The sequence below is a fragment of the Arachis duranensis genome, chromosome 4 (assembly GCF_000817695.3).
Source record: "Arachis duranensis cultivar V14167 chromosome 4, aradu.V14167.gnm2.J7QH, whole genome shotgun sequence".
Taxonomy (NCBI): domain Eukaryota; kingdom Viridiplantae; phylum Streptophyta; class Magnoliopsida; order Fabales; family Fabaceae; genus Arachis; species Arachis duranensis.
Genome location: NC_029775.3, coordinates 99204629 through 99227411, shown reverse-complemented (window position 1 = coordinate 99227411; position 22783 = coordinate 99204629). Strand labels below are relative to the sequence as shown.

At 37.4% G+C, this 22783-nt stretch overlaps 1 protein-coding gene and 1 non-coding gene across 6 annotated transcripts; both read right to left on the bottom strand.

Moving 5' to 3' along the window:
- Positions 1-499: 499 nt before the first annotated feature.
- LOC127746846 (small nucleolar RNA R71) lies at positions 500-603 on the bottom strand. Its single transcript, XR_008008658.1, has one exon. It is a non-coding gene; the product is annotated as a small nucleolar RNA R71 (small nucleolar RNA).
- Positions 604-8501: 7898 nt separating this feature from the next.
- LOC110280147 (uncharacterized) lies at positions 8502-13862 on the bottom strand. Of its 5 annotated transcripts, none has more exons than XR_008008518.1 (4): positions 13363-13862; positions 13186-13251; positions 12447-12535; positions 8502-9130 (listed from the first exon to the last, which is right to left on the bottom strand). XR_008008518.1 is itself a non-coding variant. In XM_021140733.2 (3 exons), exons 1-3 carry the CDS (start codon positions 9799-9801, stop codon positions 8687-8689), a joined length of 762 nt encoding a protein of 253 aa, XP_020996392.2. In that variant the 5' UTR covers positions 9802-9866; the 3' UTR covers positions 8502-8686. The 5 variants fall into 5 exon arrangements, 1 of the variants encoding a protein (XP_020996392.2); XR_008008520.1 differs by having other exon boundaries at positions 8502-8914; XR_008008519.1 differs by lacking the exon at positions 8502-9130 and adding an exon at positions 10642-10806 and having other exon boundaries at positions 13363-13861.
- Between the last annotated feature and the right edge of the window lie 8921 nt (positions 13863-22783).

The following is a 22783-nucleotide window of genomic DNA, read 5'->3' as shown; positions in this document are numbered from 1 at the left end:
TGACCCTGAACCTGAAAGGACTCTGAAGACGAAACTAAGAGAAGCTAAATTACAACAATCCAGAGACAACCTTACTGAAATTTTCGAACAAGAAAAGGAGATGGCAGCCGAACCTAACAACAATGATGCAAAGAGGATGCTTGGTGATTATACTAAACCCACGTCCAAATTTGATGGAAGAAGCATCTCAATTCCTGCCATTGGAGCAAACAATTTTGAGTTGAAACCTCAACTAGTTGCTCTAATGCAACAGAACTGCAAGTTTCATGGACTTCCATTAGAAGATCCCTACCAGTTTTTAACTGAGTTCTTGCATATCTGTGAGACTGTTAAGACTAATGGAGTAGATCCTGAAGTCTACAGGCTCATGCTTTTCCCTTTTGCTGTAAGAGACTGAGCTAGAACATGGTTGGACTCACAACCTAAAGATAGCCTGAACTCCTGGGATAAGCTAGTCACGGCCTTCTTGGGTAAATTCTTTCCTCCTCGAAAGCTGAGCAAGCTTAGAGTGGATGTTCAGACCTTCAAGCAAAAAGATGGTGAATCCCTCTATGAAGCTTGGGAAAGATACAAGCAGATGACCAAAAAGTGTCCTTCTGACATGTTTTCAGAATGGACCATAATAGATATATTCTATTATGGTCTATCTGAGTTTTCCAAGATGTCATTGGACCATTTTGCAGGTGGATCCATTCAGCTAAAGAAAACGCCTGCAGAAACTTGGGAACTCATTGACATGGTTGCAAATAACCAATTTATGTACACTTCTAAGAGGAATTCCGTGAATAATGGGACCCCTCAGAGGAAGGGAGTTCTTGAAATTGATGCTCTGAATGCCATATTGGCTCAGAACAAAATGTTGACTCATCAAGTCAACATGATTTCTCAAATTTTGAATGGATGGCAAAATGCATCCAACAGTACTAAAGAGGCATCTTCTGAAGAAGAAGCTTATGATCCTGAGAACCTTGCAATAGCAGAGGTAAATTACATGGGTGAACCTTATGGAAACACCTATAATTCATCATGGAGAAATCACCCAAACTTCTCATGGAAGGATCAACAAAAGCCTCAACAAGGCTTTAATAATGGTGGAAGAAATAGGTTTAGCAATAGCAAGCCTTTTCCATCATCTTCTTAGCAACAGACAGAGAATTCTGAGCAAAGCACCTCTAATTTAGCAAATATAGTCTCTGATCTGTCTAAGGCCACTTTAAGTTTCATGAGTGAGACAAGGTCCTCCATTAGAAATTTGGAGGCACAAGTGGGTCAGCTGAGTAAGAAAGTAACTAAAACTCCTCCTAGTACTCTCCCAAGCAATACTGAAGAGAATCCAAAGAGAGAGTGCAAGGCCATTGATATAGTCAATATGGCCGAATGCAAGGAGGAGGGGGAGGACGTGAATCCCAATGAGGAAGACCTCATGGGACGTCTCTCAAGAAAGAAGGAGTTTCCTATTGAGGACCTAAAGGAATCTGAGGCTCATATAGAGACCATAGAGATTCCATTAAGCCTCCTTCTGCCATTCATGAGTTCTGAAGATTATTCTTCCTCTGAAGAGGATGAAGATGTAACTGGAGAGCAAGTTGCTCAATATCTAGGAGCCATCATGAAGCTGAATGCCAAGTTATTTGGTAATGAGACTTGGGAAGGTGAACCTCCCTTGCTCATTAGTGAACTAGATACATGGATTCAGAAAACTTTATCTCAAAAGAGACAAGATCCTGGTAAATTCTTAATACCCTGTACCATAGGCACCATGACCTTTAACAAGGCTCTGTGTGACCTGGGGTCAAGTATAAATCTTATGCCACTCTCTATAATGGAGAAGCCAGGGATCATTGAAGTACAGCCTGCCATATTCTCATTACAAATGGCAGACAAGTCAGTAAGACAAGCTTATGGATTGGTAGAGGACATGTTAGTAAAGGTCGAAGGCCTTTACATCCCTGCTGATTTCATAATCTTAGACACTATGAAGGAGGAGGATGAATGCATCATCCTTGGAAGACCTTTCATAGCCACAGCAGGAGCTGTGATAGATGTTAACAGAGGAGAATTAGTCCTTCAATTGAATGGGGACTACCTTGTGTTTAAGACCCAAGGGTGTTCTTCTGTATACATGGAGAGGAAGCATGAAAAGCTTCTCTCAATACAGAGTCAAATAAAGCCCCCACAATCAAACTCTAAGTTTGGTGTTGGGAGGTCACAACCAAACTCTAAGTTTGGTGTTGAGAAGCCTCCACATTCAAACTCTAAGTTTGGTGTTGGGAGGTCCTCATCATGCTCTGAACATCTGTGAGGCTCCATGAGAGCCCACTGTCAAGCTAGTGACATTAAAAGAGCGCTTATTGGGAGGCAACCCAATTTTTATTTACCTAATTTTTTATTTTATTGTTATTTTGTGTTTTATGAGGTTCATGATCATGTGGAGTCACGAAAAAAATACTAAAATTAAAAATAGAACAAAAAATAGCAGAAGAAAAATCACACCCTGGAGGAAGGACTTATTGGCGTTTAAACGCCAGTAAAGAGCATCTGGCTGGCGTTCAACGCCAGAACAGAGCATGGATCTGGCATTGAACGCCAGAAACAAGCAGCATCCTGGCGTTTGAATGCCAGGAATATACCCTGAGGAGAGCTGGCGCTGAACGCCAGAAACAAGCATGGAACTGGCGTTCAATGCCAGAAACAAGCATGGAACTGGCGTTCAACGCCAGAAACATACTGCACATGGGCGTTGAACGCCCAAAACAAGCATCAATATGGCGTCTAAACGCCAGAATTGTATGCAAAGGCATTCTACATGCCTAATTGATGCAGGGATGTAAATCCTTGACATCTCAGGATCTGTGAACCCCACAGGATCATCTCAGGATCTATGAACCCCACAGGATCCCCACCTACCTCCACTCACCTTCCCTCCTCATAATCCTATAAAACCCTTTCCCAAGAACCCTTCACCAATCACTTCAATCTCTCTTCCCCATTACCTCTTCACCACTCACATCCATCCACTTTTTCCCATAAACCCCACCTACATTCAAAATTCAAAATTCTTTCCCACCCAATCCCACCCATATAGCCGAATACAAACATCCCTCCATCTCCTCTATATCTTCTTCTTCTATTCTGTCTTCTTTTGCTCGAGGGCGAGCAACATTTTAAATTTGGTGTGGTAAAAGCATAGCTTTTTTGTTTTTCCATAACCATTGATGGCACCTAAGGCCAGAGAAACCTCTAGAAAGAGGAAAGGGAAGACAAAAGCTTCCACCTCCGAGTCATAGGAGATTGAGAGATTCATCTCAAGGGTCTATAGCTCAGTAGTAGAACATTTGACTGCAAATCAAGAGATCCCCGAGATACCTCAGGGGATACATTCTCCTCCACATAATTATTGGGAGCAACTAAGGACAGGAGCACCAAAATTACTAGGGATCAAGCAACAGAGGCAAGGAAGAACATAGAGGAGCTCAAAAAGCACCATTGCCCCTTCAAGAGGAAGGCGCCACCATCACTAAGGTGGACTCTCTCCTTGCTCTTATTTTTTTCTATTTTTTGATTTTTATGCTTCATGTTTATCTATGTTTTGTGTCTCTACTTCATGATCATTAGTATTTAGTAACTATGTCTTAAGGCTATGAATAATTCCATGAATCCTTCACCTCTCTTAAATGAAAAATGTTTCTAATTCAAAAGAACAAGAAGTACATGAATTTTGAAATTATCCTTAAATTTAGTTTAATTATATTGATGTGGTGACAATACTTTTTATTTTCTGAATGAATGCTTGAACAGTGCATAATTTTGATCTTATTGTTTATGAATGTTAAAATTATTGGCTCTTGAAAGAATGATGAACAAAGAGAATGTTATTGACAATATGAAAAATCATGAAAATTGATTTTTGAAGCAAGAAAAAGCAGTGAAAAAGCAAAAGCTTGCGAAAAAAAAGCAAACAAAAAAAACCAACAGCCCTTAAAACCAAAAGGCAAGGGTAAAAAAGGTCCAAGGCTTTGAGCATCAATGGATAGGAGAGTCCAAGGAAATAAAATCCAGGCCTAAGCGGCTAAATCAAGCTGTCCCTAACCATGTGCTTGTGGCATGAAGGTCCAAGTGAAAAGCTTGAGACTGAGTGGTTAAAGTCGTGATCCAAAGCAAAAAGAGCGTGCTTAAGAGCTCTGGACACCTCTAACTGGGGACTTTAGCAAAGTTGAGTCACAATCTGAAAAGATTCACCCAGTCATGTGTCTGTGGCATTTATGTATCCGGTGGTAATACTGGAAAACAAAATGCTTAGGGCCACGGCCAAGACTCATAAAAGTAGCTGTGTTCAAGAATCAACAAACTTAACTAGGAGAATCAATAACACTATCTGAAATTCTAAAGTTCCTATAGATGCCAATCATTCTAAACTTCAAAGGAGAAAGTGAGATGCCAAAACTGTTCAGAAGCAAAAAGCTACAAGTCCCGCTCATCTAATTAGAATTAATATTCATTGATATTTTGGGATTTATAGTATATTCTCTTCTTTTTATCCTAATTTATTTTCAGTTGCTTAGGGACAAGCAACAATTTAAGTTTGGTGTTGTGATGAGCGGCTAATTTATACGCTTTTTGGCATTGTTTTTAGGTAGTTTTTAGTATGATCTAGCTACCTTTAGGGATGTTTTCATTAGTTTTTATGCTAAATTCACATTTCTGGACTTTACTATGAGTTTGTGTATTTTTCTGTAATTTCTGGCTAAAATTGAGGGACCTAAGCAAAACTCTGATAAGGAGGCTGACAAAGGACTGCTGATGCTGTTGGAATCTGACCTCTCTACACTCGAAATGGATTTTCTGGAGCTGTAGAACTCCAAATGGCGCGCTCTCAATGGCGTTGGAAAGTGGACATCTAGAGCTTTCCAGCAATATATAATAGTCCATACTTTATTCGTGATTAGATGATGTAAATTGGCGTTCAATGCCAGTTCCATGCTGCATTCTGGAGTCAAACGCCAGAAACACGTCACGAACCAGAGTTGAACGCCAAAAACACGTTACAACTTGGCGTTCAACTCCAAAAGAAGCCTCAGCTCGTGTAAAGTTCAAGCTTAGCCCAAGCACACACCAAGTGGGTCCCGGAAGTGGATTTCTGCATCAATCACTTACTTCTGTAAACCCTAGTAGCTAGTCTAGTATAAATAGGACTTTTTACTATTGTATTAAGTGTCTTTGATTGTAAGGTCTTTTGACCATTCGGTCTTCTGATCAAGTTTGGGGGCTGGCCATTCGGCCATGCCTGAACCTTCATCACTTATGTGTTTTCAACGGTAGAGTTTCTCCACACCATAGATTAAGGGTGTGGAGCTCGGCTGTACCTCAAGTTTTAATGTAATTACTACTATTTTCTATTCAATTCAGCTATTCCTGTTCTAAGATATTCGTTGCACTTCAACATGATGAATGTGATGATCCGTGACACTCATCATCATTCTCACCTATGAACGCGTGACTGACAACTACTTTCGTTCTACCTCAGACCGGGCGCATATCTCTTGGATTCCTTAATCAGAATCTTTGTGGTATAAGCTAGATTGATGGCGGCATTCATGAGAATCCGGAAAGTCTAAACCTTGTCTGTGGTATTCCGAGTAGGATTCAGGGATTGAATGACTGTGACGAGTTTCAAACTCGCGATTGTTGGGCGTGATGACAAACGCAAAAGAATCAAGGGATTCTATTCCAACATGATCGAGAACCGACAGATGATTAGCCGTGCCGTGACAGAGCATTTGGACCTTTTTCACTGAGAGGATGGGATGTAGCCATTGACAACAGTGATGCCCTACATACAGCTTGCCATGGAAAGGAATAAAAATGATTGAAGGAAGGCAGTAGGAAAGCAGAGATCCAACAGGGACAAGCATCTCCATACACTTATATGAAATTCCCACAATTGAATTACATGAGTAACTCTATCTTTATTTTCTGCTTTATTTACTATTTAAAAACTCCATAACATTTATTATCCACCTAACTGAGATTTACAAGATGACCATAGCTTGCTTCATACCAACAATCTCCGTGGGATCGACCCTTACTCACGTAAGGTATTACTTGGACGACCCAGTGCACTTGCTGGTTAGTTGTGCAAAGTTGTGACTAAGTGTGATTCACGTTGAGAGCGCTACCAAGTTTTTGGCACCATTGTTGATGATCAAAATTTCGTGCACCACATATCAAGAGGTCTTTTAAGGGTTGTAATAGGGTTAGGGTCAAGGTAGGATTGTATTTGGTCAAGTGGACTAAAATCTGAATTCTTAATTAACCTAAACTTCCCACCTAACTTAAGACAATCCATGTAATTACAATACAAAATGTAACTACCAATTAACTATATTTTCCTCATATTCATGCATCCCAATTTTGAGTATAGTACATATGTATTGCTATCACCTTTTACCTTGGGACATTTTGTACCCTTTTATTATTTGCTCTTTTTTTCTTTTTTTTTTTCTCTTTTTTTTTCTTTTGTTTTATTTTTCTCAATGCATATGATTAAGATATTGAATGCATAAACATGTCCTCAACATTCTTTGCACATTTTTTACAAAAAGTATACAACACCCAATTCTCAAAACAAACGTTTTCAAACCCAATTTTCCCACACTTAATTCATAAGCACTCTCACTAGTCTAAGTTAACCAAGGATTTAAATTAAGGACATTATTGTTTTCTGCTTAGAGTTAGTGATGAGCTAAAGTAAAGAACAAAGGGGTAAAATAGGTTCAACTTTGGTTTGCAAAGGATAATGAAAATGTTAAGGCCATATAGGTATGTAAGCTTAGTGAAAGAAGGTCTCAATCACATAAATGCATGTATACATCAAACAATGGAAATATAAAATTAAGCAAGACAAAGATCACAATTTTAGAGAGAACAACATACACCATAATAAAACATTGGTTGATAAGATGCAACCAATCAAATAGGTTCAAAAAGCTCACTGGTTTTGTATGTTCGAGCTCTAAAACCATGTTCCCAAAATAAAATTCTTCAAACAAGTTCAACAAAATTTTTTGTTCAAATTAGTGAAATGCTTTAAAATAGTTTCTTAGAAAAAAAATTATTACTTTAACCAAGCAGTACATAAATGCAAACAATTAACTACACATGTAATTTATCATGCAATGCAACAACAAAGTAACCAAGAGAATTAAACTTTGGTGTTGAGAAGAAAGTAACTAACCCACGGAAGTCGGTATCGACCTCCCCACACTTAAAGATTGCACTGTCCTTAGTGTATGCAAAGATGTGCACGTGGACGGGTTGCTACAACTGATGAAGTTTCTTCAAAAGATTGTGCAAAAGAACTTGTTTGTCGCCCCAATTAGAATTTTTTATTTCTCCTCTTGGTGGCCATCCTGAAAGAAGAGAAAAAGGAAGAAGAATAACCCACAAACAAAAATATGCAAACAAATGAAATATAGGTGGTATAATGCCAAATAATAATGAGGATCTCAACTACATGGTAGCTACAACATGCAAGTGAGTAAATAGTATAGGCAAATGACATATCAATAGTGCAAGAATTGCAACAATGGAGGAAAGAGATTAGGTCATGAAGGGCAATATAAGTTCATATCAATGTAAAAAGAATACAAGTGTCATAGAAGATTAGGATTGACTTAAGGATGTGTGTGGTTCAAAGATTAAATTTTATTACCAAGTAATCTCATTCCTAGGCATTATATTCCTAGGAATGAGATTACTTGGAATATATGATTCCCATATTTGGTTGTATAATTTAATCAATTGGAATATTATGTAATAATCCTAGGAATGACTAAATTTTTGTTTGGTTGAGTTTAAATATCTTGGTCATATTATGTAATATGTCAAAATTACCCTTAATCATTCAAATTAAAATATTAATGACTAAAAGTTTAATATTTTTTAAATTTACTAAAATACCCCTAATAACAAATATGTTTAGTTAAAATTATTATTGATTTTAATTTTTTTAAATTTACTAAAATACCCCTAATAACAAATATGTTTAGTTAAATTATTATTGGCTCTAAATTTTTTACTAAAATACCCCTAATAACAAATATGTTTAGTTAAATTATTATTGACTCTAAATTTTTTTAAATTTACTAAAATACCCCTAATATCAAATATCTTTAGTTAAATTATTATTGATTCTAAATTTTTTTAAATTTACTAAAATATTCCTAATAACAAATATCTTTAGCTAAATTATTATCGACTCTAAATTTTATCTCTACTAATAAATTTACTATAATACCCTTAATAACAAATGTTTAATTAAAATCAATTTTATCATAATTAAATTAGTGACTATGACAATGTAAAAAGAGCAGTGTTCATCTCAAATGATCCTCAACTAACTGAATGGCGGCATCTCTATTCTCCTAGCATTGTAATTACTTCCAAAGATGCAAAATCTATGATCAATTATATACAAAGCAACAAAATTCCAAAATCCACCATCAATTGTCAACAAACATTTCTTGGAATCAAGCCATCACCAGTTGCTACACATTCTAGTTCAAGAGGAACTTTAACTAGTTTTCCATGGATCTTAAAACCTGATATAATGGCATCAGGAACTAAGGTTTTAGCTACTTATATTCCTCACAAAACAACAGCAACAATTGGCACAAATGTCTTCCTATCAAGTCACTATAATATTCAATAAAAATTCAAAAATAGCAATATTTAAAGCAATTTCTTCAAAAAAAGGCAAAAGTTCCCCCGGTTGAAGTTGGAACACCATGTCGATCAGACTATTGTCCCTTAGAATGCTAAGGCCAGCCTTCATTCTATCATCACCGCTCAAACCAGGAACATCTCTTAACAGTGCCATTAGCTTCATTCTGCGCTCAGCTCCTTCTTTCTCATGCTTAAAACAAGAAACCATATCAACTAAAACGGCTGTGTGTTCTTGATAAGCACCTTTCATATCTCTCATTGATTCTACTACTATGTCAATCACTTCCTCACTTTTGCTCCCTCTTTTTCTTTTATTTCTTTCTATATATGAAGCACTAGGAGCAGCAGAAGAACTAGGAGCAGCAGAAGCACCGGGAGCAACAGGAACACCAGGAGTTGGAGGCTCCTAAAAATTGAAAGCAACACCAGCAGGAACATCAGAAGATTATTCAATATTGATAGAAATGAAGAACAAGTAGCCTAACTGATTATACATGCTCTACACTTGTATATATAAGCATTATCTCTGCCTTGGCCAGCAAGACTAACAACATTAACTAACTAAACAGAACCTAATAGAATATTAACTACCCTGATTCTAATTCTGTTTGCATAATACATTCAACAATAAGTGAATTTTTGTACATGAATTAGAGTCAATTGCTTACGTACCTGAGAATCAGCTTCATATTCCATTTCGGTCTCTTCCAAATTTACTTGGGTGTTTTCATTCACTTGCCGATCACTCAAGGTTGCTTCGCGCTCAGCCTCCATTGTAGCAACTGCTTGAGTTACATTTTCTGCATTGCCTCCTTGAGCCCTATCTCTACCAAATGCTATTCCCAACTCCTCAAAATGTGGAAATGGTTTATTATAGAGGCCATTAGCATTAGGATGGGACTGAAATTAAAAGAAAATAAATAAGCAATTAATATTAAAAAACTTAAGATAAATAAACTTGTATTAAGAAAGTTATTTAGAATTTACACTCTTCCATTCATTGAAAATTTGTCGCTCCACCATAATCATTTTATCTTTGTCGTTCCAACCAAATCCACTCCCAGCTGTGCCCATCATCTCAACTATTGCAAAATATTGTCTTTTTAGCAATTTCACCCTTGATTCAATGTGTGGATTAGCCTAAACATAGCAAAACAATTTAAAATTATTACTATTCAAATTAAATTCAATAAACTGAATTTTAATACAATGACACCACAATTCATCCAAGCATAACTAAATATAGTGAATGTATGGAGCAGTAATAATCATTTAGTTTTTGCATACAGAATCTGAAATAATCATAAAATAGTCTACCATGACTTAAAGTCTTAAACTTTTCTCTTTCCTTCGATTTTTTTTGACAGTTTAATCAAACTCTTCTAACCACTTACTGATAACGAGGTAGAGAATACAGTCTGGCCTGGTTGCTTGGTTCACCATTCAGATTTTCAAGAAGAAAAAAAATTACAACAAGAGAACTGGAAATATACTCTTAATTAAATAACAATGGATTTTTTATTTTATTTATTTTATCTATTTTAATCTGTTCCAAGTAAAAAATATAAAATACTGAAGCACCAACATGATTAGCTCAAATGAAATGTAATTAATTTTCATTAAATAGTTTTAAATTCAAGCCTTGTCTATGAACAAATTTTCTGTTGAAGGACTTAGTTCAATAGTTCCAGTTGAAAATGCCATTTTTTTGTCATGGTTTTGGGCTGGACTACAACCCAACCCAGAGAACAGATCAATGAGAGCACAGTAGTAAAATATCCCAATATAGAAGCATAAATATTTTGTAAGCTATACAATTATAATACAAATATAGAATTGTAAACAAAGAAAACAAGTATTATGTAAAAAAATTGTACCTTAAGATAACATCCAGGGATCTTTTCATGCAGCATTTTTTCCAAATATTTTCCATAACCGGATTTAAACGTGCCAATGTCACACTTCTAAGAAGTAGTTGCAAGCTCTACCAAACATTCAACTAATTTTGCATCTTCGTGTGGCGTCCATTGACGCTTAGTTTGCTTTGAATTAGGTCGAGTATTCTCTTCCATTTTCTATAGACTAATAAGCAGAAAATAACATAAGACAATTTTTCATCATCTTGAAGCAAGGAATCACACAAGTATGAAAAGAACAATAATTAAAGGTCAATCACAGAATCACTGCAATCTCATTTGCAATCAGAACATAGTGATATAAAAGGCCATTGCATAAGCCCCAAAAGAAACACACCCATTGCATAAAAGGTTAACAAGGAAATAAAACAGTCTCCATTGCATTATTTCTTTCTCCATCTGACTAATAAAGCATTTTCAACTTATTATCCCAAGAAAGGAGCATACAGAAATTAAGGCATGGATAATAGTAGTGTAAACAAACATTGAGAATTGAGATAGTTTTGGCTTAACCACTAGTAGTCAATGTGATGTGCAACTTCTCCAGGATGATTAACTACAAATTAAACTATGAAGATGTCTTTCCGAAAGGGAGTACATTCCATCTACATTCACAAGAGAGTAAACTATAACCGAAAAAGTGAGATATTAACAAATTCCAATGCCAACCCGCAGCATAACAGCACAAAAATACTGATAACCCATAACCCTATCATTTCTTTAGGCCTCTTATCATACTCATAACCCAATTAGTTTCAACATCCAATTATGTACCTTCTTGTAGGATTAAATTATAAGTATTCCATCAGAAAGAATTCTATAGCAGCAAGTGCTATGCAAATAAATGAGAGAACCAAGCTATTTATGACATGAAACACAATGTAAATAAAAATAGAACAAAAAAATAATAACAATAACAATAAAAAGAGGAATTGAGTCAGATGATTGGTTAGGATCATTTTGTGAACTAGTGTCTAATGAGATGGGTGCTGAGATTTTGGCTTTATCATAAATCGATCTTTTCATTAAATTTCATTGAAGCTAAACACACATTTTATTATCCAATTTTGAAACATGTGCCTTGAAAAACCTTTCAGACAGAACCTGCAGTAGGTGCCATATAAGGTGGAAAATGATAGGCCTCTTATTATACACATAACCCAGACACAAAGATTACAAGGTGGAAAAAGAATGTAAAAATCACATTCATTCATGATATATTTGCATAGAGGCATTGTGCACTGATTCTTCATATACATGTATTTAACCAATTATCGAACTAATTCAACTATTAATCATTTGGAAAGCTAGAACAAGGAGGATCTAGTCTAGCTTCCCCAGCATTAGATCTTTTCAACTTGATAAATAAATTGAAGTAAATTTTAAAGCATACTAACAACAGGCACAGACCTTAGATAATGCAGTCATACAAAATATTCCTTAGATAATGCAGCCAAACAAAATATTTCTTAGATAATGCAGCCAAACAACAGGCACAGAGCATATATCAAGTTTCAATTCAATTCATAACTGTGTTTTATTTATCAACAATTCATCACTGGTATTTTATATGAAATGTGTAACAAGAGAATTAAGGATACTATAATCAAAGAGGTCAGAATTGAAACTCAAATCACATTCCAATTCCAAACAAATTAAAAACTGAAATCACATTCCAACTAAGTCACTACTACCTGATAATTATATTTCTTCTTTTAGCTATGCTGTAACTTGGACAAATAACAAATATTATGTAAGATTCAAAGAAAGAAACATTAACAAATTCAAATCCACTAGTTTTCTCACTTGTATATCTTTAGCTTCCTTGGCTTTCTCACTGGTGTGCTCAATGAGGTTTGGATGTCTAGGAGTAGATGATAGTATATGTAGCAGATCTGTTCAGCAAAAGAGAGGAAATAAATTGAACCTATCTATGAACTAGTAGCAAATTCAAACAGCAAATTCTATATCATCATTTAATTTTAATGAAAGGTAATATCCAATAAATTGAATGCTGCAGACATGCTTTATACAAATTACAGAACTTCAATTCTAATCCAAAACAGCTTGAAGTTTGATTGTAGGATATCAGCAAAAGAGAATCAAAAGCATCATAGTTAAATAGAACACAAGTAAAAGAATGCAAAAGCATAATAGTTAAATTGAGTTGATTAAATTCAAGTTCAGCTAACAAAATTGTAATGAAACAAAATTATCTTTTTTTAGGTCTCAGTGACATAATTGCAAATATCTGGCAGAGTAAAAGAATTGCAAGCAATTTTGGTTCTTGAAAAACAATGAAAAACAGCAAACACATGACTAGGTTATGTGCTCCAAAACTCAATCACCAATTCACCATCTAACCTTCATTTTCTCCCCTTAAATTTCAAACACCACAAACTTAAAAGCACTCACTGTGGAAAACAACTTTTCAACTTGTGACCTTATGCAAACTTAACAACGATGTTAACTACCTCAGATCAGTGTCATCATCAAATCATCATAAATTTGGTATCAAAAACATCGTAATCATCAACTTACATACCTTATTCAGAGGGTAGCCCCTGTTTCCAGCATCAATAGCAACTAATTTGCTCTTATTTAGTATCCCCTGCAACCAACAGAAGAAAGTGAGAGAGGGCAAGAGAGAGAGAGGGCAAGAGAGAGAGAGAGAGAGAGAGAGAGATCGAAAGTGAAAGAGAGACAGAGGGAGAGAGAGAACCGTATGCGAAGCACCGGAGAAACGGTGGCAAAGCTTCCTCGTCGACAGCGAACTCGACACCAAGCAAGAGACTGACGGAGGAGAGAGACCAAACGCGAGCACGCGACGCGGAGGATCCGGCTAGAGGCGCGGCAGCGACGACGGCAAGCATACAGTGGCGGTGAACCGACGTGAGCTGCGATGATGGAACACGAACGCAAACGAAGGATTGAAGTGAATTTTCTTCTAGAATAAGGTGAGGGATGGTCGTGCAAACTCAAATCGGCGGCGAGACGGTGCTAACGCCGGTGGAGCCTCCATGAATTTGGGGAAGAAGCTCGGCTAGGTTTTAGTTTCGATGAAATTGGGGCTCTGCTAGGGTTTGGGTTTCTGATGAAATGAGGAGTAAAAACCTGAGAAGAAGTGTTGGAGTGAAATTGATAAGGGCATTTTGGTCTTTTCACTTTATTATACACATTCCATTCCCATTGGAATGAAAGATAACCAGGGGGGAGATGGGAATGAAATGGATTGGATTTTAATTCCAAGGAATAAAACATACCCGGGAATAATTTTTTATATCTTGAACCAAACATGGGAATAAAATATTCCCATCTCAAAATTCCTGGGAATATATTTGTATTCCCTCCAACCACACACACCCTAAATAATATCACCCAATCAGAATAAAATAAGTCACGAAGCATCAGAATAATACAAGAGATATTCAACAGTTGAGCAAGAAAATTCAACACCAAAGAAAAGGTACCAAATTTAGAAAAGAAAATAAAAACATGCACAAAATAAAAATGCAATGAGTGAAAGTATGCAAATGCAATAAGGAAAATAGAATGAAAGAGAATAAGGATGAGAGGTTAAAGAAATGAACAAGAAGAAAATAAGAAAGGAAGAAGAAAGAATAAGAAAGGAAAGAAGAAAGAATAAGATAGGAGAGAATAAAGAAGTAAAATGGAAAACGGGACGCGACGCGCGCACGTAGGTCACTCGTGCGCGTAAAAACAGAAACAACCATGCGACGCGTAAGCGTCCTCCACGCGTACCCGTGGATGGCCAAAAAATGAACACTGACACGTGAGTGTCGGTCACGCGTACGCGTGACTACTCGCATGCTAAATGCACAATTCCAGCACAGTGGCAGCCCAACTTTCGGGAAAATGCACTAGACCATCAAAATTTTTGCTTCGATGCGTACGCGTCGGTGGTCAGAAAATTAAAGTGATGCGTACGCGTCAAGGACGCACACACGTGGGTTGTGTTGTGCGTCTAGCACCCCACCAGCGTGATTCTAGCCTCTCTCTCTCTCTCTCTCTCCCTCTCTCTCTCTCTCTCTCTCTCTCTCTCTTTAGAGAAAACTAACAAGATGCTAGAATAACTCTAAACATTATTAAACCACTAGAAACACAATTTAAACCGAACAAACATAGCTAAAAATGAAAATTTAACTTATTACCACTAGGAATGAAAGAGAAAATAGAAAGAGTTTACCATGGTGGGGTGTCTCCCACCTAGCACTTTTAGTTAAAGTCCTTAAGTTGGACATTTAGTGAGCTCCTTGTCATGGTGGTGTGTGTTTGAACTCATCTTGAAACTTTCACCAACGCTTGGACTTCCAATAAGCTCCAATATCTCTAAGTGTATACACCAAGCCTTGATGACGTTCTTCACAAGCTTTGAGCTCCCAAAGTTGATCCTCTGGTATTCCTGGATCCCAATTCTTGTGTCTACACCCGTTTTTAAGTAGATCATCATTGTTTCAACCGGGTGGCAAGCAGTCCAAATTCTCAATGAAATACCAAACTCTTCTCTTAAACCCAACCAATTGATCACTAATCCGACCCTTGCTTCTAGCTCTTGAAATCTCAACCTTGGTAAGCCTTGATTTGCAACTCCAACAATTAAACATCCTTCTTTTACGCTTCATTCCACAAAGCCTCCTAAGTTGGCCATCCATTTCAAGCATACCATACTCAAGTGGGATAATAAGGCTAATAGAGATAAGTTTTACCCACTCAAATGAAGGAGTAGATGGCAACTTAGGTAGAGAAGTCTCTAACGATCTTGATAAGGAATATTCAACTCGCATCCATCCTTTTCGAAGGACTTCCACTTTTTAAGAAGGTTCTTCACTTTCAAGCTCTTCCTCACCGAGTTCATCCAACTCTTCTCCGTCACTCGAATTATAAATATGAGGTGGAGAGAAGTCTACCTCAATGTTTCTTTCAATTTCATCGGGAGAAGGTTGGCTTGATTCATGATCATCATCACCAAAGGAACTTGCCTCTTGATCTATTCCGTCCAATTCTTCATAGGGAACATGTCTTGGAAGCTGTGCACTAGCCTCCTCAACATCAATTCCAAGCATCTTGGAGGAATAATCTACAACTTTAGATTTCCATGGAGGTTCAGCATCTCCTAAGTCTTCAACCACTTCTTCCTCTTCAACAAGTACGCCTTCCTCCAACTGTTCCAACACAAAACCACATTCCTCATTTTCCACCGGAATTCCTAGTTTCTCCTTCATGCTACGTTCTTCATTAGATTCTCCACATGTAGGCATGGGAGTTCCTTGAGTGTTGACGCGCAGTAAAGCTAAATTACCTACTACCTCAGTCAAGGTAGCAATGAAATCTAATGTCGTCCTTTGCATCTCTCTTTGCTCTTGAAGAAGAACACCAAGAGTGTCTTCCATTGGAGATTGGAGTGGATATGGGGGTTCATTGCTTCGGAGGAAAGGTTCATGATAAGAGAGTGGTTCATCATGATAAGAATGTGGTGGTTCAACACTCTCCATCTTTTTTACTTGTTGTACAACACACTTTAGTCCCTTGTTCTTAAGTTGAGATTTGTTAGCCATGAGAGCTTCGTGTGCTTTTCGACTTTCCTCTAGCTCCATTTGATGGATAGTTGTTTGAAGTCGATCTATTACTTCCTTGAAATGATCCTGTGGCTCTTGTTCCACTTGGCTATCATAAATCGAATCATAGTGCTCTTGGATTGATGGATATAGACATGGTGTATATGGAGGTGGTGGTTCTTGGGAGTAATTGTGTTAGAATGGGGGTGGTTCTAAGTATAGCTCATAAGGCTCTTGGTATGGTGGGTTAGGATTAGGGTCATATGGGGATGTTTGGTAACATAGGGCTTGTGAGTACCTTGGTTCAAAACTATGTTGAGGAGGGGATTCATAGGTATATTGTGGTGGGTGTTGATTGTCACGAAGAGATCCACTATAACTATTGTCTTGGTATACATCATGGAATTCTTGTTGCTCATAATACATTGGAGGCAGTTGTTTCCAAGAGGGTTGATTAAATCCTTGTCGCTCTTTCCATCTTTGATTGTCCCATCCTTGATGCAAGCCTTCATTGTAATCTCCACTTCCTACAACATAATTGTAACCAAACTCATTGCCAAAGGGGTGAGAATTCATGGTAACTAATAAAAATGAAAACTAAGAAAAGAAGCAAATATTTACAATAACCAATACTAAGGCACATGTTTGCAACTCCCTGGCAACGGCGCCAAAAATTGATGGAGGAAAAATATCGGTAAAGATTTTCACAAAAATAATCGCGTTGCAAGTATATTTCTAAACCGAAAATTCAACCTCAATCAAATTTAATATATTTGTCACTTAAGCAAACCAATGAAATTAACCGAAGTATTAAACCTCGGGTCGTCTCTCAAGAAATTGCAAGGAAGTATGGTTATCATTGGTTATGGAAAAGTATCTTTTTGGGTTTTTGAAATAAAGAACAAGGAAATAAAATGGCAAGAAATTAAATTAATAACTAAGAAAACTCTTAACTATGATTGAGAACTAAGAGTCATGTCCTCGTTATCATCTTCAATTGTGATGATAATTGTATTTCACTTTCACTTAGTTAACCTCTACAATGAAGGTAAATCAAGTAAGCAAAATCAACTTAGGTTCACAAGTCCTAATCAAAGACTAGATTTAGTGAGCCTAAGCCAATCATCTATTTTCAATTATCCTTCAACAAGAGAATTTGATAACTCTATAGTCTCAACTAATCAATCCAAGTCAAGGATATAAAAAGCTAATTTAAAATCCAACCAAGCATTTTATCAAACACTTGGAAGGCATAACATAAAAACATAGAAGAGTAACAAGGAATATTAAATCTAAACATAAATTACATTAATTAGATATTGAATCTAACATGAAACATTCATAAACTAAATTGGCAACGTAAAGTAATCAACAAGGAAAATAACTAAACTAGAATGCTAGAACAAATAAAAGTAGAAGAGAAACTAAATTAAAGGAACATTGAACTTGAATTTGAGAAGAAATTGAAAAGAAAACCCTAAAACCTAGAGAGAGGAGAGCCTCTCTCTTTAGAAAACTACATCTAAAACCTAAAATTATGTGAATGAGAAGTGACTCCCTGATTCTCCCACTCTGTAGCCTCTAATCTTCATTTTTGGGCTTGAAACTGGGCCAAAAAATAGCCCAGAAATCGCTGGTTTGATACGTGCAGCACGTGGCTCTGTCACGCATACACGTTGCTCACACTTACGCGTTGCTGAACTTTTCCAAGGTCATGCATACGCCTGATCCACACGTGCGCATCTCCTAACTTCATGGCAACTATGGTAAATTTTATATCATTTTGAAGCCGCGGATGTTACCTTTCCAACACAACTAGAACTGCCTCATTTGGACCTCTGTAGCTTAATTTATGGTCAATTAAGTACGAAGAGGTCAGGATTGACAGCTTTGCAATTCCTTCATTTCTTCACGAGTTCTCCATTTTCACATAACTTTTCTTCATTCCCTCAATTCAATCTTTGCCTTCTAAATCTAAAATCACTTAACAAACATATCAAAGCATCGAATGGAATCAAGGTGAATTAAATTTAGCTATTTTAAGGCCTAAGAAGTATGTTTTCAATCATAGCACAAAATTAGGAAGAAAAATGTAAAACATGCGAATTACATGAATAAGTGTGAGAATAATAGGCAAATTCCACTAAATTAATCACAAGATAAACCACAAAATAGTGGTTTATCAGTAATCATCGCGTTCCCTACTAATGTTTCCTCCATGAGTGTCCCTTGACGAGACTACTGTCTTTGCATGTTCTTCAACAACCCTCGCCTTGTCCACCAATTAAAAGAATCTCCTAATCTCCAATGGAGCCACAACACGCCTGATATCTTCCCTCACCCCTACTTCGTATTTGACACATTTATACCCCTCATAAGACTCAAGAATACCCTGACTTATCCTCGAGAACCTACAGAGTTCCTCGAACTTGCTGGTGTATTCTGTTATAGTCATGGACCCTTGCTTTAGCTGTAAAAGCTCCAATTCTCTGGCCTCCTTTATTGACTCAAGAATGTACTTCTTGTAGAAAGCTTCCTCGAATAACGCCCAGGTAATGTTCACGTTCTGTTGGTATAGTAGTTGACGCGCTCCTTACCACCATTGCTGAGCTTCTCCCACTAGTTGATAAGCCACATGCTCCACGAACTGGTCATATGGTATATGTTGAGTTAGGAATGCACGCTCCACAGCTTGGAACCAGTTGTTTGCTTCAGTATCGTTTGTCAAACCATTGAAAACTAGCGGGTCAGCTTTCCGAAAAGTAGCTAGAGTTCTCGGGACACCACTCAAGCTATCTTCGGCACCCTCTCTATTTTTGTTTCCGCTTCCGGCTGGTTGGGCTAACCTCTGCATAACTTGCAGAGTCGCAGCAGCATTAGCCTCCATGGTGTTTGCAAGGTTCACCATTGCCACCATGAACTCGGCATGGTTATCAGCCGGTCGCTCATTCCTACTCTCTCTTCGTGAACGTGTACGACCTTATCCGCAAGTCGCCATTAGGGTTCTTGTCTACACCAAACAATCGATATCAAGGTGATCAGTCTCAACATCAAAAGCCTAGTGCTTCAATATCCCAAACAGGCACTCACAAACAAGCATGCTATGAAATATCAAGTAGATAACCTACCACTAAACGTAACACCCCAATTAGCCTAAGCTTTACCTTGCGTCGTAAAATAAAGGTTAATCAAGGGTTACGAGAGTTCTAGAGCTGATACATATGATATATATAGAAGAAATAATATAATCTAGAAGCCTGATAAAGGATATAGCTCAAAAATAGGATTTAAAAGCGCAAAACGAACTAACGAAACGTCTAACTTAAAGCACAAGAAAGAGATGTGATATAAACAAAGATAATCATATAAGAGTATAATATCATAAGAAACTAGCCACGGCTCGCGAAATTTAAGCCGGCTAGCCAGATATACAGACAAAAGGAAACTGCAGTTTAAAATGGCTTATACAAGTTTTGTTCTCTCTCAAATACAAGCCTCTAGGCCAAAACAAAAATACAAAAGCGAGAGACAAATATGAAATAAACTAAAAAGGCTCTAAAAGGTATCCGGATCCTCCGCTTCTGTCACCAACCAAACAACTCATCGAGTCGGGTTGCAACCTGCATCTGAAAAATACGACAGATATATGGTATAAGAACCGGAGGTTCTCAGTATGGTAACAGTGCCCAGTGATGTAGGATATAAGACCACGGGACGCCAATGGCAATCCTAGGCTCCGAATCCACCACAAGATTCAATCTTAAGGCATACTAAACAATAAAGCATAAATATAAATCTTAACATAAATAAACCAGGTACTCTATCTTAGGGGATTTCTATTCTAACCAAACACCTCTGTCCCACAGCCTTCGCCAACCTATCCTCCATGTGATCCCATCGCCACCGCCTTCCGAACCTCCTCAATCCCAGTAGAAAGCACAATTAATAGCAATGCAAGTAAATCACAGGTAGAAGCATATAAAGCAAGTAAATCAAGTAGCAATTAGACATGTTATACAAATAGGCAAACAATATCAAGTCGGCAAAGCATACAAACAGATAAAAATGCACCTGATGAATGCCTATCCTACTTGCTGTGATATCACATTGTCGATTCAACTGCCAACCCGACACATCTCCATGGAGACGTCGTCCTTCGGAATCATCAATGGGAACGTCCGAGATATAGTGCTCGGATTACTATCCAGGGTTTTATGCCTGTACGCTTTAGAAATCTGAAGGGATGCGAGCGGGATACTCTTGTCACCGACCTCACGTCTCAACGCAAGCGGGACGAACTACCACCCTGACACCGCCGCCACTACCTCGACAGGCGGGATCCAACCACCGTCCCTGTTGGGCGTAGAGTGGTGTAGTAATTTACAACCTACAAACTAACCTGCAAGTGCACTGGGTCGTACCAAGTAATACCTCAGGTGAGTGAGGATCGATCCCACGAGGATTGATGGATCAAGCAACAATGGTTAAATGATTTACTTAGTTAGGCAAGAAGAAAAGGGTTTTGAGATATTCAAAAGGTTTAAATTGAAAATATCAGAAGGCAGGCACGCAAGAGAATAATCATGCAAGATTTCATTCATGGCAAACTATTTATGACTAGACCCTAATTCCTTAGACCTTCCTATTCTCCTCTAAAGTTCATCAACTGCCAATTCCTTGGTTAATTAATTCCAATTAGAGGGTGATGATCAAATTCCAGTTTATATGCCACAAGAATCCTAATTATCCAAAAATAAGGGGATTATATGTCACATATCCCGTTAAATACAAACAATTAGAAATTCAGGATAATATATTTTCAAGCTGTTGTTCAAGTAAAGAGCTTTTTCAAGTTATACAAGAACTCAATTAGAACATGGGTCATACTTCCGTTCCACCCATATTCATAAAATAAAGAACGAAAACAATTATTGAAATATAAATCAAAATATGAATTAAAATAGAAAAATAATAGTATCAATCCATACAATAGACAGAGCTCCTAACCTTAACAGTGGAGGTTTAGTTGCTCATGGTTCAGAGAGAAAATAAGGATTCAGGTAAAATGTACAGAGTTCCAATCTGATGGGCTCCTCCTCCTGAGTTAACTAATGAAATCCCTTTTTATAACTAATCCTCATAAATTTAAAATCTAATTATCTAAAATTAAAAATAATATCTTTTCCTAAAAATAAGATTTGAATTTAAATCAGAATAATCAGTAGGTCTTCAGTTGATGAGTGGAGACCACATGTTTTGTCCATTCTGCAGCTTCTAATATATGTTTTTTGGGCTGAAAACTGGGTCAAAACAGCCCAAAAGCCCCAGCATTTTTTTGCGTTTTACACGTGGCACATGTCACTGACGCGTACGCATCGATGGTCTTTTGCGCAAGTCACGCGGACGCGTCGGTCACACGCATGCGTCGCTGTGCAAATCTTCAAATCACGCGTACGCGTCAGTCACGCGCACGCGTCGCCATGGAAAGCTCCAAATCACGCGCACGCGTCAGCCACCCGTACGTGTCGTTCCTCGCTGCCATCTCCTTTGATTCTTGTGCTACAGAAACTCCATCAAATCCAGCTGAATGCTACCTAAAATAAACAAAATTGCACAAGACTCAAAGTAGCATCCATATTGGCTAAAATATAATTAATTATTTATTAAACTCAATAAATTAGATGCAAATTCACTAGGAAAAGATAGGAAAGATGCTTACGCATCACATAGCGTCTCATAATCTCAAGATACGTATGATACATCAGTTGTTTTCTGAAAACAAATTTCAACATATCATGGATCCATCATCTCATTCAGCGATTCATCTCAACCATTGTCAATTCAATATTTCCATTCTCCATTCCCACTATACCAACCCCTCCTCAGTACACCAGAAACCTAAACCTCTGTTCGCTAATTTTTCATAATAATCATCAATTAAACCCTTAGACTATCTCCCATATTCCCATACTCAAAATTAAGCCAAAAGCCTTAAAATGGTGTTATAGAAGCTTACAACCTTATTGGGAAGGTGAAATAGTTAAAAATAAAGTTTAAATTTGTAAAACAGGGCGTGTGCGTACGCACAGGAGTGCGCGTGCGCACAGGTACTAAAATTTGTAAAGTCTATTCACTCGTATAGGGTGTGCGAGAGCCCCAAAAGACGACCCTTCCCAACTTGCACGTGCACACAGGGCTGTGCGTACGCACAGGTCGTAATTCTTCATTGATGTGCACGCGAACAAGCTGTGCTAATGCTGCAAGTAGGGAGCCTTTTCATGCCTGTGCATATGCACAGGTCTGTGTGTCCGCACTGAATAAGATTTTCGCAGGGTTGTGCATGCGCACATATCCGAAATCCTAAAATTCTGCAACTTTGCAGAATTTCAGATTTTCATCACCAACTTTGAATGATCATAACTTCCTTTACAAAATTTCAAATTTTACAAACTTTATATCGATTTAAAGGGTTTTTAATAAGCTTTAATTTCAAACAAATCCCAATCAATTTTGAAAACTGAGACAAAAGTTATGATCGAACAAAGTTCACAAAAAATCCCTTTTTTA

Bases quoted from the DNA above. Each gene is read 5' to 3' on its own strand.
- LOC110280147 (XM_021140733.2), bottom strand. From the start codon at position 9,801: ATGATGGGCACAGCTGGGAGTGGATTTGGTTGGAACGACAAAGATAAA. The intron at 9,625-9,711 runs GTAAATTCTAAA...TTTTAATTTCAG, and splicing joins TTTTCAATGAATGGAAGAGT to TCCCATCCTAATGCTAATGG. The intron at 9,131-9,396 runs GTACGTAAGCAA...TTCAATTTTTAG, and splicing joins AATATGAAGCTGATTCTCAG to GAGCCTCCAACTCCTGGTGT.